At 40.7% G+C, this 18564-nt stretch overlaps 1 protein-coding gene across 1 annotated transcript; it reads left to right on the top strand.

The window, feature by feature from the left end:
- The first annotated feature begins 7575 nt into the window (after nucleotides 1–7575).
- On the top strand, nucleotides 7576–17680 carry LOC131134956 (uncharacterized). The gene is made up of 11 exons (XM_058080702.2): nucleotides 7576–7818; nucleotides 8391–8512; nucleotides 10569–10593; nucleotides 10664–10704; nucleotides 10782–10914; nucleotides 10979–11258; nucleotides 13166–13271; nucleotides 15052–15198; nucleotides 15604–15664; nucleotides 15903–16066; nucleotides 16287–17680. The coding sequence occupies exons 1-11, from the start codon at nucleotides 7680–7682 to the stop codon at nucleotides 16308–16310; spliced, it is 1242 nt and encodes a 413-aa protein (XP_057936685.2). The 5' UTR covers nucleotides 7576–7679; the 3' UTR covers nucleotides 16311–17680.
- The last annotated feature ends 884 nt before the right edge of the window (nucleotides 17681–18564 follow it).

Below are 18564 nucleotides of genomic sequence, written 5' to 3'. Positions count from 1 at the left end.
TCACCAGCTTTGGGAAGTGACCGAAAGAAGAGAAGAAAAGTCAATGTCACTGGAAGTTACTACAGGCCATTAACGTCACAGGCAAGATATAAAAGGAGCGCTTGATTTGCTCACTTGCACAGTACAGATAATCTCACCTCATTGGAGCATTTTTTTAAATGATCACTTATGGGATTTATGGTCTTTGTTCTTGCAACTTTACATGCAACTGGCAACTTCTTTGTCTTAGCATAGCGATTCCACATGCTCGTTTCATGGTGATGATACCTGTAAGAAAGCCGGGGTCAGAGGTCATCCGTGGATGCTTGCTAGTGAACGCCACGGTGACTTTTTTTCCAGCTCTCATTTATGGCTTTTCATTTTATGAAGGTCAGGAGTTTAGCGAGGCCAGACTGGATGAACGAGACGCTTTCAGGAAGAATGTGGACAATGTGTGATTATGCTGATGGATGAGATCACGTGGCTTTCTGGACTGGACTGGACTGGACTGGTGGAAAAAACTGAATCCGTTTGGCTAGTTGTATGCTCAAAGGTCTGCTTGGCACTTTGACTTCTGACTTCAGTTTCAGTTTGTTGGTAAAACAATACAACAGGAATGGCTATTAATTGCATGTTGTCTGTAGTTAACTCGTAATTAATCACAGCTAGAAAGAAGTTTTTATCTATAATAAGTGTCCCTGTCAAAGATCCCGTTTAATATACCTATCAACATGAAACTGGATATTATACTGTGTATTATGCTAAATGTAGAAATAAACTAAGTACACCAGTAGACATTGGTAAGGTAAAGTGTCCATCACTTAAATATCATTCTCGTCAAACAAATCATCTCATTAAATGTAATTGTGACCAACATAAATAAATACACTGGCTCTCTTCCGCCTTTGTCACATTGACACATAATACCTAGCGGTCCTCGCCTATGCCTGCCAATAATCAGCACCTCCTATCCCAAATTTTAGCTAGCAGTTCACAGCAAAATATTTAGCCCAGAGAAGGATTCCTTGTCCTTCCTTCCTTCCTAAACGGGATAAGCAGTAGAAAATAGATGTTGTTGCTGAAAGCGTCTGAACGTTTTAACAATTACCTGCAAACAGACACCTGAGCTTTTCTTGGAGGTTTTCCCCGAGGGCAAACTGACAACGTGAGCGGGGCTGCAAATCATCTGTCAAATCTTTCACCAGCCGATCCTTACGTTCTACCCCAGCTTTCTAAGTTTTAGCACTCATTTTATTTTAAGTCATCTCGTCCCAAAGCTACGTGTGCGTACTCGCACCATCAGCAGGATAAGTGGAGGCCACTTTGTTAGTGTGGATGTGGTGCTTTGCAACAAGAAGCATTTCATTGACGAGCTTTCCTTTCTGCTCCTTTGCTGAGCTCACGGGTTCCTGGGTTTTATGGTCGTGGTAATGGTTTTATTTCATTTGAACATGCATCAGGTTACAGAGGAACACATCCCATAATCAGCTCACAGTTCCACATGTCTAAAAGGAGCAGGAAGAAACACAATTATTCACTTCCTGTATTCCATGTGAGATTTCCAATAATAGAAAAGTGATGAATTCATTTATATTCATAATAAATAGTAGTCACATATAATCCCATAGTGTGATATGGATAAATAATAATACATAGAGAAAAACATGACAGAACAGTAAATTAATGCTTCTCATTTTTAAAAGTTGAAACTACTTTAACTGTTTTCATTTTATAAGGAAATAATCCGTAAGAAACATGGAATTAGTATTCCTTTCTAACATTTCATTCCTTTCCTCTATTTTACAGAATTTTGAAATTCCAATATTGACAGTAGTTCTTAAGCTTTTCAACTATGTCAGTCATGACATCATTATAGGAGTTTCCAACCATAAATAAAATTATTGCTGTTTCTAATGATGCTGTTTAAAATACCACAGGTTGCTCTAATGTTATTTTTATTTGATCTAATAATTCAATATAGTATTCCTTCATACACACTCTTAATTGTACTCAACATATTTTTATATATCTTGTGTTTTCTGCTTCTTTAATGTGTTCTTCTTCTTACAAGCATTTTTTAGTCCTTTTGTCACCCATGGCTGGTTATTTTTCCTTTGCTTCTTAGGCATTTCTCTCCAGGGACAGTTCTTATCATAAGGCTTCATACAATCATTTAGAAAGTGTTAGATTAGTTTTGTCCAATCAGATTTCAGCTTCAGTGTCATCAGTGTCAATATAATCCCCTCCAGGGCCTTCAGAATCAGGAGTGCTGGCCCATGTCACAGCCCAGTGCGCTTGAACATATCATCACATGAACAGATCCCATTGTGACAAACACAATGTTGTTGATCGTTCTGTGTACAATACATCAATAAATACTTCAGTTTAGGTGTACAATTTATGGGAAAGGGTTTGTTGGCTACTTGATGTATTGATCATCTTGGTGGCCAGTATGAAGGGTAGGATCAGAGCGGCTGTGCTTGATGTAAACGCATACATGCACTTGGGGGAAGGTGTGAGTGCAGGCGGGGGCTCGTGCAGGTGCTTCATTAAGCAAATTTCGCTGATAAGCTACACCAATAAACCATAAGCTTCCTCGTCAGCCTTCCTTGGAACACAAAGAGGAATTCAGCATAAGGAGGCATCTTATCAAGTTGGTGCCAGAGGAAGTGGGAGATGTTGAAACACGCCACATAGTTGGGCCCACACGGCGCCACAAAACGATTCCTACGAATGAACTTTGGTCTCAGATCATTTCAATGAGTTCATTATTGCGTATCATTATTATTATTATTATATAACAATGCTTTGTTAATGCCAGATGATATCAGTATTTGGCGCCAAGCTTCTGCTACAGAATTGTGTTGCACCAATTATCGTCTTATTTTTGTTCTTGTGGCCTGGTTTATGGCGGTGAGGCAGTTCCACACAAGGTGAGGGAATTTCTGTCAGGGAAGTTTCAATGTTAATAAAAGAAATAACGTTGTAGTTATAACATAGAAAACCTCTTTGTATCATTATTAGAGCCCTTTAGACATGAAATAGCACCCCTATAGTCTTTGTAGTCAATTTATTGATTCTAAACTTTGAAAAGGTTTCAAATGGAGTGGGAAAGAAGGACAAAGGAAGAAGCCAAAAACTTACCACTTCCACACGGAATGAGAGTACATGATTTTTTTTTTCACTCTATCATATCGGACCTACCATGGCTTACTTCATGCTGTGTGACGCTAATTTGATCTAAATTTATATTTTATTATTGTATTGAGTCATTGAGTCACTAGTGATGCATCGTGACATTAAAAAAATAATTGTGAATAAATTAATTGTATTACAATTCTGCTCCTGCTTAATGTGATCATAAATTGCAGATTTTTGCAGTGAACATGGAGGTTGTCTAATGAATAAGTATGTAAATAGTTTATGTAAATATGTAAATATTGAATATACCCTAATTAAAAAATTTAATGTGAATAAATTTATTGTATTGCAATTCTGCTCCTGCTTAATGTGATCATAAATTGCAGATTTTCATTATTTTAGTTTGGCCACAGTCAACCACATAACAGCCATCATGTATTCACTCACAGACCAAACATATATGTGTATACGGTACATGTGTATACAATATATAAAGTCAAATATAATATACTGGACTAAAGTGTTTGAGTACCGGTGGGCACACGGAAAGACGTGGGGAAATGGCGCCCTCCTGTGTTGTGTGGAAGTACGTCACATGCAGTAACACAATTCAACAAAGAATCAAATGTTATCTCATCCTAATCCTAAAGTAGGAATAACTAACAAAAATGTATTTGTGATTTTAAGTAAATACACAATGTATGGCAGTAATATCTTCCTGAATGAGAAAATAAGGGAATGAGTAAAGTCAGTAAAGAGTAAACATAGAGGTTGTCTAATGAATAAGTACGTAAATACAGAATATACTCTAATCAAAAAAATAAATGTGAATAAATTAATTGTATTACAATTCTGCTTCTGCTTAATGTGATCATCAATTGCAGATTTTCATTATTTTACTTTACTGCCCTCTAGCGACCAATCCTGGACACCTATGACGTTTTAGTGGCATTAGGACGCAGTACACTCTTATCACCGAAAGATGGCGCCAAATAGACGTGTTTGTGTTACGCTGTTAAGTAGCCTCACAGTTGGAAGATGGAGGCTTTCAATCTTCTTTTTTTGAGTTCATAAACTCAAACATTTGAGCATATCAGAGTTTTAATATTTGGAGTTGATATTAGATATTATATAATATATACATTTTGGGGTGAAGAGAGAAATAGCTTTCTTTTTCGCATTCTCTCTGCCATGCATTCTCCATTCTTTAATTTTTGTTCTAATTTCAACCTACACAGTACAAATTAATCTGATGCAATAGATTTATTCTAAATTTGTTCTCGTTAATTGATACTTTTTTTTTACAAATTATTTTAAGTAGGTTACAGAAATCTGCAAAAAGTTCATATTAATCAAAAATTACAAGTTAAATAAAGTGAAAAGACAGATAATGCAACTGGCGATCAACATTTATAAGTGGACCTTTTAGGAAAATATATTAAGAAAATACTTATACCTATTAATTATTTTGAGCATTCGGATTTACAGTGTCTTAAGTTGTATGTAAACTATGTTTTTAAGTTAATCTTACTTAATATAGCCATAGTTCAATTTAATCAAAGCATATTAGTTAAAAGCACTCAAAATGGAACAACATGTTAAATGAACTTGACATGATTAAGTTATTGGAACTTTTTCAAGAACTTTGAGTATGCATAACTTCATTTATTTAAGTACTTTGAACATTCTGGTTTACAGTGTGTAGTTAGTTATGTACAAGCTACAATTCACTTTCACTATTAAAAATGGTCACTTGGTTAAGAGCAGGAGTGAGGAACTGATTAGTAACTGCTGGGACATGGAGAAGACGTGGGATTACTGTACTTTTTTTTTAGCCTGGTCATCAAAGTCGTAGTCCTCATCTCTTCATACCTCCAGTTCTGCTTCCTGTCTTTTTCTCAACGGCACTGTCTCTAGACCAAACAACATGAATGGTCTCACCACAGTATTGTATAGCTTTCCTTTTATCACACATCACACCTTTTAGACACTTTTAGACACTTTAGTCAGGCCCTGTAACCTGATAAAGTGTCTAAAATCTCATTTTCATCTGAAAAAAGCTGCATCTGTGCAAGAACGCTTTTTTCAAGAACCTTTGAGATAAAAGCTAATTTTGAGATTGGCCGATAATTACATAAAATTGAAGAATCAAGACCTGTTTTTCAGCAAAGGTTCATCAGTGGCCTTTTTACAAAAGGATGACACAGTACCAGAGGACAGGCTGCTGTCGATAATAGTACTACTCGGTTTCCCCAGGGAAGAAATTTACAGCAACACACAGGAGTGGCCATTTTAATTCATTTCATTAAATGTAATGGTAATGGTAATGGTTTTATTTCATTTGAACAAGCATCAGATTACAATTGAGTGCATCCCATAATCAGTTCACAGTTCCACATGTCCAAAAGGAGTAGGAAGAAGCAAAGCTTATTAAATCCTACCCCTCCATCTGGTACTTTTACAATCAGTAACTGTTACATTTGTTCACTTCCTGCTTTCCGAATATGGTTTAAGGTTTTTTTTTTAATTTTTTTTTTTTTTTGTCACATACCGAAGTACTCGGTGATATGAGCATCCAATGCCATAATGGGTACCATAGTAAGTGTCAATATAGTGATATATATAGCACATCATGACTGGTTCAAGACTCTTCATCCTTGTATTTAGCAAACATCAACTGCTTGTATTGTTTCTTGAATTGGCTCATCGTTGTGCATTGTTTGATTTCCTTACTCAATCCATTCCATAGTTTGATTCCACATACTGAAATGCTATGGCTAGCATAACGTAGTCCTAGCAAATGTAGTTCTTCTCTGAGATCATATTTCTCCTCTCTTGTAGAGAAGTATTGGATGACATTTTTAGCTAATTGCTTATTTTTAGCCTTATGCATTATTTTAGCTGTTTGAAGATGAAGTATATCAGAAATTTGAAGTATTTTTAGAAATAAGGAGTTATTATGTTCTCTGTAGGCGGCATTATGAATTATCCTTACTGACCTTTTTTGCAGTACATTTATGAGTGAAGATTGCTTTTATAGTTATTAGCCCATATTTCCACACAATAAGTAAGACATGGTAGAACAGAGAGCAATAAAGAGTGTGGAGTGATTTCTGGATAATAGGAGTGTAAGGGTGACTGTAGGGATGTTATTTCATGTCTAGAGGGCTCTAATAATCGGGCAACGTGTAGAGGATGGTGAACGGGTTTCCTATGTTGTAACTACCAAAATATTCCATTTATAAATAAGGAATCCTTCCTGACCATTCTGCTTTTAGCCATCACAACGTGAGCTGAAATATGAATTTCCCAGGCAGGCGGCACAAGGCGATGTTCTTTCAGGTGCTGAGCAGCACGCTAATCACGCTGTCGGCTGCAGCTTTCATGTGGTGAGGAATAAACATTCTTAGCATGCTTTCTTGGGCCGCCTGTCATGATTGCACACACAGACACTGAAGAATGAAGACTTCAAATGAGCTTCGGTGTCTTGCACATCTTTAATCACCAATTAAGCTCACTTGTAAACAAGAGGAAGACATTTTGTGTGCTTGTTGGACCAAACGTTGTGCAATGAGGGAAACCCATGAAGCACAAAAACAACCTAAAAGTGCAAAGGTTTGCCTGACCAGAAACCTCCGGCACAGCTTCTGCTTGCAGCTCGGAGCGTGCGTCTGAATACAGTGCACCTCTACAAGGCCACTAGTTGAGGGGTCAGGGTTAAGACATGAGTAGGGTTAACCCGTGCTTGCTCTTTCCCTTGCAAAATTTCTCATCACTTCAAAAATTCTTCATCACTGCTTGCTGAGGTTGAAAAACTCGTCTCTGTCTTTGTGAGCCGTAAATGCAACAGGTTGCTCTAAGAACCCTCCAGCTCCTTCACAATGCTGCTGCACGAGTTCTAACCAGATCATACTTCTGTCGAGTATCAACACGCCCCAGGTCAACATGGCGCCAGGCAGCATGTGGTCCATAATATGCTTTTTTATTTATGATATGATTTGTTGTTATACACCATGACTTTCTACAGCAGGGGTGTCCAGCACAATCACACAGGATGCTTTAGGTTGTATTTTTGCCATAGTTGATCAACCGCCTCTTCATCATTCTCTCAATGTCCAGCAAGAACTACATATTTTATATCAACGTAAAAGCATCACAATCTATTTGTATCTCCCAGCATGCTCTATTGTAGTTAAAATCATCCCTGGTGTTTTTTCTACAGACAGGGTGTACTAGTTCAATGCTGCCATTTTTAGTACAGTTACTTAATTTGCAGATATTTTTTTCAACAGAATGTTTTTACAATTGGAATTATCTATACATTTTTTACAGTTATAAAGAATGCGATAGTTGTTTTGGTGTTTATTTATAATATGTAATTCCATTATTACATTACCATTAGGAAAACGCATGCGCAGTTCCAGGCAGTGGGCGTGGCCAGAGCCTGTTGACGGCAGACCTGCCAGGTGCTGTCCTGGTATTTGATGCTAAGTCTCTCTCAAAGTGTCACTAGTTGTTTGTTCGCAGTACACGACGATGCTTCTTGATAGTTTGACACGATGAGAGGACGTTATAAGGAGCCTGGTTGCGGAAGACACACCAGCGGCGCTCTGCCACGGGGATCCGCAGCTCACTTGGCCGACTCAGAGTCACCTGTCCCCGGCCTGAGTCTCCAGGCGGTCAGCGGTGCCGACGCAGGTAGAACGTTTCCTAGTTTGACTTTTTCATGAATCCTGTAGATTGACGGCATACAGAGAGAAATATTAGAATAATATATTTCTTTATTTATTCAATAATGTTGGTGTGATGATAGTTTACAGCTAATAAAACACACCCAGTAGCTCATCAAATATGGAAGCGGAATGTTGGATGTAAGTTAGCTTAAACTTCCTCATACTTTCTCTTTTTGACTTAATCTCTTGAAAAATACAAAATATTCTTGCTTATTGAGATATGGTAATTTAATACTCTATATATGTGTACATATATGGGTATATATGTTATTCAGTATACTATATGTAAATGCATGCATATGTATACTGTATATGTGTAGAAATGTACAGTGTGTTTGCCCCCTTCACATATTCACAATATTAGTCAATGACAACACAAAATGAAACTTTTTATTATAAAGGGATCATTTTGTATACACGTATATGTATATTCATGTGTGTAGCACACAGCTTTATTTCTTGAATATAAATCCAAGCTTGATGTTGACTGTGTGTTATTTGCGTGTGTTAATGTTGTGTTTTCATTCATGCTGTCAGCTGCAAAGCTTTGCAGCGATGCTGGTAGGAAAGTCTACCTTGGAGTGCGAGTGAAGATGCCCGTCAAGGATCTGCTGAAGAACATCCGCATGGCTCAGGGCCGCAACCCTCAAGACCTTCAGGTAACATTTAGAACACACTGGACTGGTTTTGGGGATTTTCTCACATGGATACACCTTCTAAGTTCATTTCATGTCTCAACATGACTTTTATGGCCAGTTGCCATAATTTTGATATAGGCCACACCCATTTTCATGTTAGGTTTATGAATTATTCATACAAAACCAAATTTTACTTACTACCTTTTTACTTTCATCATGCCTCCCAAGCCTGAGGCAGACTCTTCTTCTTCTGCACAGAAGAAAAAGAAAGTGAAGGTGAAGTGAAATCAGTCATGGAATAATGTATCAGTTCCATGCCTGGTGCAAGGATCTGCTTCTACGAAACAGAGTGAAAACTAAACATTGTGGACATGTCATGAACAGCTTTAAAGGAGCTGCTATCAACCTAAGGAAAGACAGTTGCGATGGTTCCACATCAGGGCGGGCCTTTAGGGAATGAAAGACAGCATCCTGACAATTAGTGCTCACCAAAAGGATCGGTCCAGCTCAGGCAGCCATGGTCATCTCCTCCATTCGAGGAGGTCCGGCGGTGGAAGACACTGAGGTCGCTAACTGCTCTCTCACTTGGACATTTGTGCCAACTTCTCAGGAAGAAAAGTAGCTATTGGCTGTCCTTTAAGTTGCTAGATGAAATCATCGTCTAATTTGCATATAATTAGCATATTATGTTGTAAAATGCTGAAGGAACAAAGCCTCATTATCATGCTTTTTCCATTTTTCTGACCTATATGTGTAGTTATACTGCTGCATTCTCCAGTTGAACCATGCCAGTTTCAGATAATGAGTTATATGCATTCAGAAGTGAGCCCTGGGATGGCTGTGTATCCACTGACGTCAACGCAACCCGGACCTCTTGATATGGGCATGCCCAGGCACAAGCTGCGTATGCACAGAGTGTGCATGCAGCGTGCGTAGGGAGTGTGAGCAATCACAGCGGGGTGGAGTAAATTACACAGACTTTTGGGTGGGAGGCCGGAACCCCCTGGGAGAGCTGCAGAGTCTGGAAGATCTGGAACGCTTTCTGTGCGGCTTATCGTGTGTAGCTGCTCTATAACTTGTATTGAGTCCAATTAATTTCTTTCATTTTCTACTGCTTAGCCTCACGAAGGTCACGAGGGTGCTGGAGCCTATCCAGCTGTCTGGACTGGTCGTCAGCCAATCACAGGGCACATATAGACAAACAACCATTCACACTCACATTCATACCTATGGACAATTTGGAGTCGCCAATTAACCTAGCATGTGGGAAGAAACCGGAGTACCCGGAGAAAACCCACGCATGCACAGGGAGAACATGCAAACTCCACACAGAGATGGCCGAGGGTGGAATTGAACCCTGGTCTCCTAGCTGTGCAGCCCCCTTTAATTTCAAAGTCATCAAAATAAAATAATCATCTCGACTCTCCAAGTTCTCCGTCACATGATGGCTGTTAAAAACCTTTGAGCACAATTGAAGTGCGAATAACAGATGATGCTACCTATTCTATGACCACCATGAACATGAGTCACTCTTCTGGTGAATATATTTAATAGCAGTTCATTTTTACATTGGATGCCAGAGCTCCACATCAGAGCCTTTGGGCGGGGCGGATCTGTCAGCAACCCGCCTCCGCTCTGTGAGAACACCACATGCAGAACAGTACGTACTAGAAAACTCCCCAACGACGTCAGAAAACGTCGCTAAATTTGTGGCTAGTCTCCTTTGAGAAAATATGTCATCAAGAATGACAAAATGGCCAAATTGGCAACACGGGGTTGGAGCCAAGTATGTGCTACCAGGAAGTTCTGTTGGAGCTCCAGCAACATACGTGATCTCACTTCTCCTTTAAGGCGGCGTAGTTTCACAAGGGATAGATATCGTGAAAAATGACGTCACACATGTTTTTGCCCCCACCTTGGAATTGTCTTGACCTTTCCCCTTTACAGTGCTGGCCAACAACACTCATCATAAATACATTCAAATATTTAGAATGAATCCAAGACGATTTGTGCAGTAATGTACACACTTGTCCTTGTGAAAAAAAACAACATGTGTTTGTCTTGTTTTTCCAAACAGAACCAGCACAGTAAGACTGGCCAAGGTGAGCAAAGCCCTCATGTGAGACTGAATGAATGACTGTTGTCCCACTTGAGTTTTTTTTTCTGTGTCAGGGGCCAAGAAGCGAGTGAACACTCGCAGGGGAACCCGCAAGGTCAGCCAGCACGATCACCTCTCTTCTCTGTCTGGAAATCACACGTCTCATTAAAAAATACCTCGGCTGTCTTTCAGCGGGAGAGGAAACGCCCCACAACTAGCCTGGAGGAGCTGGCAATCATCGTGGAGGTGCTGGAGGAGGATCTGAGGACCGGCACCTCCCACACTTCTCTTTTCCAGACGTCCTCTCCCACGCTCGATCTAAACGGTAACGTGATGTTTCTTCAACAGAACAGAACACAGCAGTTTGACATGCTTACATGCTTCTATAGGGTATAACACGGATGAGTCGGATGAAGTCATCCCCAGCCCCCAGCCCCACATGACCTTCTCACCAGGAATAGCAGAGTACCATCAAGTCCCGCCCCCTCCTGGCACCAACAGCACCACCTTCCAGCCCGGTGGGACGGTACATGATAGCTTTGCTGTCCGTACAGCCAAATGGACCTTAAGCAGCTCCCACTTCTTCTGGACACAGCTTCAGAAGGAGGAGGTCCATCTGAGGGACATCCCTGATGGCTTGCTGCTGGCCACCGATGGACACGGACGCACGTATGTTTCTAGTTTCCAATACGTCTCGTATTCCTCTTTTACACAGCATGAGATCCAGCCAAAGTCGCTTCCAGCAAGCTGCTCAACCTAGTTGTTCCTCATGGGGAGTCCTAAACACCAAACAGTAAAACATGATAGTACTACCCCACCACAGTCCATTACATGTCGGAATATTAGGACTGACATGACTCACTCCGGTCGACATTATCCTGCTATTTTCTTGTATTTTTCTCCAAATAATTCCACTTGGTCCTAAGTCTACAGATGAACCTTGGTAAATGGAAGACCACAGACTTATCCACATGCATGCTGTCTTCCATAGTTTGGGGTGTCCGTCTGCGTCTGTTCACAGTGCCACACAAGAGGTGTGGGGGAGCACCCGCTTTGGATGCCACTCTTTACTAATACGGTACAGTGTGGATGCAATTATTTTCAACACACCAAAAGAAAAGAAAAGAAAGTCCCAGGAACGTTTCCATACTTCACTCACTGGCGTCAGGAACTACCTGTGCATATGGCACTATGGAAGTGCCACACTTCTCCGGTCACTGTCTAGTTCTTCTTCTATACCAGTGCTCACCTGGTCTCGGCCAGCTTTCCAGTGGCCTGCAGTCCACATGGACGGTCCGTATTTGCTACTAGAGTTTGTCCCTATTTGTCCCTATTGTTCTATTTAGAGAAAGACAAAGAAATACCCCTACTAAGGAGTCATGTCAGAGTAGATACTATAACACTGCTGTTGATGGCAGTAATAAAAATGTACTGCGTCACGCCATGGTAAAACCTGTCTAACTCAACAAGCAAGTTTCTACCAACATTTGAACATTCCTAACCGTGACAGAAGTGTAAAACTCTCACCATTGTCATATGAGAGAATTATGACATAACATTAAAAAAATACTCTATTATGAGAAAAAAAATATGGAACGAGTCAAGTTCACTTGTACTGTGCGAGTGAGCAAACCAAGAGTCGCACATCCCCATTATTCTGCTTTTGCTGGGTTTTAATATTTTGGCTCTACTGGTGAAAGGCTGGGTTGCATTGTGGAGGGATTTTTACAACTTTCAGACATGCATTGTATGGAGCTCACTTCCTCTCACCTGCTCGGTGTCTTTTTCACCTTCGTTGTTGGCTTGTATTAATTAACCAATACATGCATGGTGCCAGAAACACCCTGACTTGCTAAATATATCCACCCTGTCGCTAAATTGTCAACATGGATCTCTTCTATGATTGACCTGTGTTGTGAATCAGATGAGAGCTGGTACTTGAAAATTGGCGCTGAGCCCAATGGAACGACAATGGAACGTCAACAAAAGCTCTGTGATTAAAGGTGCAGACAATTCCCAGTGTCTACGTGGGTTGATCAGACAAATTAGGTACAATTGATCAAATGTAGGGCGCCACGGCGATCGAGTGGTTAGCGCGCAGACCTCACAGCTAGGAGACCAGGGTTCAATTCTGTGTGGAGTTTGCATGTTCTACCCGTGCATGTGTGGGTTTTCTCCGGGTAATCCAGAGAAAACCAAAGCAGCTGTTGGAATAAAAAAGCTACATGTCATCCACTGACGCTATGAACACCAAGGTAGGTAGGATTGCAATAATGATGCCTGGCACGCTGAATGATAACAGAGTGATATCATTCATAGTAGTGGTGCCATAGTTCAGTCTGATCTGGTATCTGGCTGCCCTGTTTTTGCTTTTCCCCGAACAAGAAATCTCGTCACATTTTCATTGATGTCACATTTCCTGCATCTGGCTATAAGTCGCAGGAACAACAAACTATGAATTTGGGACTTGTAGTCCATGAACGTACGTTTCTTTTTTCCATCCAAGCCAGAACCTTGCTGCTATTCAGTGATATATGGTATGAACTTAAGTAAGTATTTTTTCCTTGTCTGTCCAGAGCTCTCCACAGTGTGGTGTGTGACGGGAAGAGGGCACTAGCCTACGCCATGGCGAAAAGGATGGCTGCACTCAACAGTTTAGACCTGAAAGACTCGGATGGAATGGTAAAAAAATATATCTTTCCTGTGACTTTGTGTCTTTCCTGATGGCAAAGACATGAAGGCTTTGTGTCTTTGAAGATGTGAGGGTGCTTGAAGGACACAACCAAGGTTTAGTTGCCAAAGTTCACGCAGAATTTCATTCAATGGCACTGCTTTCTTTGAGTTTGACACCGTATTTTGAGGAATCGCAGTGGTGATGTGGAGATACAAGCAGGAACAACAATTGAGCAGAAATGGAAGAAGAAAAGGGTACTTTGGTAAATTTGGCTTCAAAGCCCTGGTAGACAGCTCCGTCCACAAGACCAAAGTTATTTCTACCTACTGTAACTGTAAGTCATGTTGTCACGGAGTATGGAGAAGTTACTGAATCATCGCCGATCTTTCTTTTATTGTCATTTATACAGTAGTATCCCAGCATATGAGTTATGAGCTGCTATTTAATGGCAGGCATAGCCGAGGACAGCTATTTGGGGCTTGTGTCAGTGTGACAATGGCTCTAAATAGCATTTTCTCATCATGCTAGCTAGTCACTGGGTAATATCAGTAAAACATATGTACATTACAGCCATCTAATTGATCTTGTTTATTGTGTATAACTCGGTGACGGGAACAACATCAAATGAAAAGCACTAAGTACAGAGCCACCATCCACCAGTACCAGCCTGGACTTTGTTTTTTTTTAGAGAGCCTCACCTTACCTTACCTTACCTTACCTTACCTTCAGCATTTGGGAGCAAATATGAGGTGAAAGAAAAAGGCTAAAAATACAGTATCGTAGTCTTTAGATGGTGCATTCAAGGACTGTTGAACAAAGTAGGACGAGTCACCATTCACATTAAACTTGAAAAAACTTGGGGATTTGTAACTAATATATTATTTTTTTAATAAAATAATGGCCCATATTTCCAAAATTGATATCTCTTTATATAAAATCTGATGTAGTTACTTAAAAATGAATTCCTGATATTTTATTATTATTAATATGCTTGAGGATGTGATGTTTTACACATTTGGAAATAATGTAAGAATGTCACTTTTAGATAGATCAAGCGCTTCCTGTGTTGGAACTTTCCTTCTTAACAAACATTCACTTGCCAGGGGAGACATTTTGTGTGCTAGTTGTACCAAATGCTCTGCGGTGAGGGATTAAAAAAACATGGAGCACACAACGACCCTTATCGGCCACCTGAAACGCCACCACAGCAGCATTTGAAAACTACAAACGTTTCCCAGAGACTTCCATGGTGGCACACCGGCTGCTTGAAGCGCGTGCCCGAATATAGTACACTTTGCTGGGCCACAGCAGGTGGCTCCTCCCCCTCTATACTCTGGTTCTCCTGGTAGTAGTCATGTGGTCGTAGTCATGATATTTCATTAGGACTCATCAACAGGCACACTTGGTCACATCCTCGTTTGTTCCACTCCTTCTTTCCTCCACGTGTACACAAACTACTAAAAGTAAAAATATAAAAAGACTGTATCGGTCTAAAGAAGCAGAAAGTTATGGGTATCAGTGTTCTGAAGACATTGTGTTATGTGGACAACCTGCTGTACCTCCAGAGCCACTGCCACCCATGCCTATGAATAATTCTTCTAATAATACCAAAATAGACAAATACTAGACTATTGATCATAACAGTGTAGGAAAATGACACTATTATAATCACCCGTACTGCCTGTGATACAGATACATAGATATTTTGTAGCTGTGACTGGGTCAGCGGGGTCCACCACGTTTCGGAATGGGTGAAAGAAGTGCTGATTTGTGTTTTTATTTTCCCAGACTGCACTGCTCCTTGCAGCCCAGCACAACCAGCACCTTCTGGTGGACGATCTCATCCTGTTGGGCGCCAGCGTCAATGAGAGGAACCACTCAGGGAAGTCCTGCCTTCACCTGAGCGCGGAGAAGGGCTTCATCCGCGTGCTGGAGGTGTTTTTGCTTTACTTGCCGCTGATTGGAAGAGACGGCTTCACTGTCACTAGCCATCAACAAATAGATTAAAATAGCTTTCCTTTCCTTGGAGCGTTTTTAAAAGTGGTGATGATGGCAATCATCCGCCTAGCCGTACAAAAACATAAAGCATATTACTCATTGATGACAGGCGTGAGACCATTAGCCAATTATTCGATGTTTTGTTGACATTACCAGGATCGGTAGAATACCTTGGCAAGCCTGAATATCTTTTTTTCATTTAAAAAACCCAAATGTACCTGCTAAATATTGCAAAGCAAAGTGTTTTAGCGATGTACGGGTCGACTGGGACTTAGTTGTTAGCGTGGTTTTTCATGTGACCTACTTGATGCATGTTTAAAGTGGTCCTGTATGTCTTCTTAGGTGGTGAAGCGTGTCATGATGAAGGGGGTGTACATTGATGTTGAAGCCACCGATAACTCTGGTAAGGTCTTTTAAGTTCTCTGTATCGTTCAAATACAGTATGTTGGTCTGTTAGCTCGAGTGCATCGTCAATGATGATGTTGTGATGACATCATTATGATAAAAGAAGCCATATTATGTTCTAAAATGGCCACATGCTGCCTTTACACAATCATTTTTGTTTGTTTGGCTACAATGTGTCTGTAATGTGCAACTGTGATGATATGAGACTTGATGACTGGATGTACACGTCTTCTTAGGAATGAGTGTCCTCCAGTGTGCTTCGGTGGCCTTGAAGTCCACCTTGCAGGAGTTGGAACTGAGCAGATCCTTGACCGACACCCGACTGTACATGCTGCGCAAGGAACAGCTCCTGGAGACCCTGGAGTGTCTGCTACAAATGGCCAGCTACTCTCATGCTATGGTACCTTATATATGACTCTATACATACTGTACATACATTAGGGGTGTTATAGTATATTTGTATTGTTTGGTACAGGGGTTCCCCGTGGTACGCGTTTGATATTTATTAAACAACTCAGGTCTTATTGCACCCATGTAGCTTTAAAAAAGTGACTTAGCTGTAGTTTGTGTTCTTGTCTGTGTACACTTTGCCCCATTATTGAATGTCTTGTTCTTCATAGGGGAGCAGCAGGATGAACGCCTGAGGCTGGCACGTCAGCCCGGTGGAGACCCGACAGTAATGTTCTGAGTATGACCAGGCTGGTTTGTGATGAGGAGACCCATTCGGTTTGTCTCTCATGAATTTGTCCTGTTACGTAAAGCATCTAAGGTGCTGGAAGTCAAACAAATACCTGTCAGGCAGGTATTGTTATGATTTCACACAAAGTTTAGGTGCTCCTTGGCTGGTTTCTGTGAAACTTCATTGTTTGTTACATTGGTGTAACAACTTAAAACATACGAAACGAAGACGCCGTTGTTCCTGAGACGTCTGGATTAATAGCACATACATTCCCAAGCATAAAAAAAGTTTATGGAGGTTACATTTACACTGTAATACTCTGTACGGTACAGTATGTGAGCATGTATGCTCCTTCAGTCCTGTACCAATTCCCAGACACGATCCTAGACTGTGATGAGTCCAGTTTTGCTGATCTTACACCTATAAATTAGAGATGCACCATATCTTTATTTTTTTCAAACGGACACCAATACATTTTGTGTATCTCGTTTTTAAAGTGTAAAAAGACCTCCATGCATCACACAGGCTGCTCGCAGCATGTGCCCGAATACAGTGCAACTCACTGGGCCACGCCAGGTGGCCCTTCCCCCTCTATACTCTGGTTCTCCTGGCAGTAATCATGTCATGATATTTCATTAGGACTCATTTGAGGATTCATGTAGTATGTCTTACCTCCAGGTGTGCACAAACTACACTTAAATCTAAATTTTAAAAAGGAGCAATAAAAAATTGGTATCATGTCATTCCTGAGCAGCACAACGTTATCAGTAAAAAAAAGATATCGTGCATTTCTAATTTTTTATCTTATCTCTCTTTTCTCCATTTCTTATATATTTTGATGTTTGTTTTGGGGTTTTTTGTGTCATTTTTGTTTTGGAATGTGCCAATAACCATGCCCAGAAGAGTTTTTTTAAGGCTTGGGGGAAATAGCCTGCATGTCAGGTGGCTCAGCTTCTTACTGTTCATCGTTTTAGTAGAACCCTCTTCTCCTCATATTACCCCCCCATGTTTGTTTTATTTCTATTTACCGTGGACCAGTAAAAAGACGCCCAGGCTGCAGTTTATACACCCCTGTTTAGGGTTTTGTTTTGGGTTTTTCTAGTGACAAAAATGGTTTGGTTTGGTGTGTTAAAGTTTAAAAAGGGTTGTTTTGTTTTATGATATGGGAAGGCTGGTGTATTTTTTGTGCATTTTTGAGGGTAGGTATGTATTTATTGTACTTTGTTTTTCAAAGGAAATGGTATAAATATCCCAACAATAAATAAAGGCTAGAAGGTGGACGACGTCTCCCTGCTGCTGTTTGTACATGTTAAGATTCCATGTAGATTCAGATGTTAAGGTAAATAAAACCTCTGATATCATTTCAGTGTAACACCAAACAATGGAGTAACGTAAAACGTAAAAAGCAGGCCTTCATTCATTTGAACACTATACAGCATGTACAGTATATATGGTATAAGTATGACAACAATCCATTATTATAAATATAACAATGTAGCCAGAGCCCAGTTTCCTCAGTATATCCCATCAAAAGCCAACACATGCTCCATAGCTGACTACGGTAATACTCATTGGTCTCGAATGTTGATCTTGTCAATGAGATTCTGCCCCCCAACAGCGGGTATGTCATCCTTTCATGGTGATGTACACTCCTCCCTCTCGTGGCATGGCACACAAGCAGCCTCCATTGTTTGCATTTAATCCCGCAGCATAAAGCACAAGTGACCCAGCATCCCAAAGCCGCCCCCGTGCTCTCCTCGGAGGATGATGCTGATGCTGCCATGGCAATGAAAAGAAAGCCTTCATGTGGCTGTAAACAGCCTGAGACGGCTGCGGGGCATTGTGGTACAATACAACAACACCGCTCTGCAAAGCACATCGCCTTCGTTTTCATTTCCTGCTCATTCTGTGGCCATGTCTCACATACTTACATACAGTATATACTCCAGCCACCCATTTCCATATTGCGTACACATACAATAATATGTAGGGGACAAACATGCCGCGGCATTCGAAAAGTACAAAAGGTTTGCCAGAGACCTCCATGCGTCACACCGGGTTCTCAGAGCGTGTGCCCGGTTACAGTGCACCTTGCTGGGCCACAGCAGGTGTCTCCTCCCCCTCTATACTCTGGTTCTCCTGGTAGTAGTCATGTGGTTGTAGTGATGTCATGATATTTCATTAGGACTCATCAACAGGTACACTTGGTCACATCCTTA

Source organism: Doryrhamphus excisus, linkage group LG8, assembly GCF_037039965.1.
Source record: "Doryrhamphus excisus strain RoL-2023G ecotype Guam linkage group LG8, RoL_Dexc_Guam_v1.1, whole genome shotgun sequence".
In the NCBI taxonomy this organism is placed as follows: domain Eukaryota; kingdom Metazoa; phylum Chordata; class Actinopteri; order Syngnathiformes; family Syngnathidae; genus Doryrhamphus; species Doryrhamphus excisus.
Note: the sequence above shows the minus strand (reverse complement) of the source record. Positions and strands in the feature narration are given on the sequence as shown.

Excerpts from the sequence above, each read along its gene's own strand:
- LOC131134956 (XM_058080702.2), top strand. The coding sequence starts at position 7,680 with ATGAGAGGACGTTATAAGGAGCCTGGTTGCGGAAGACACACCAGCGGC. Across the intron at positions 15,199-15,603 it reads GCTTCATCCGCGTGCTGGAG|GTGGTGAAGCGTGTCATGAT; the intron begins GTGTTTTTGCTT and ends ATGTCTTCTTAG. Across the intron at positions 16,067-16,286 it reads CCAGCTACTCTCATGCTATG|GGGAGCAGCAGGATGAACGC; the intron begins GTACCTTATATA and ends TGTTCTTCATAG.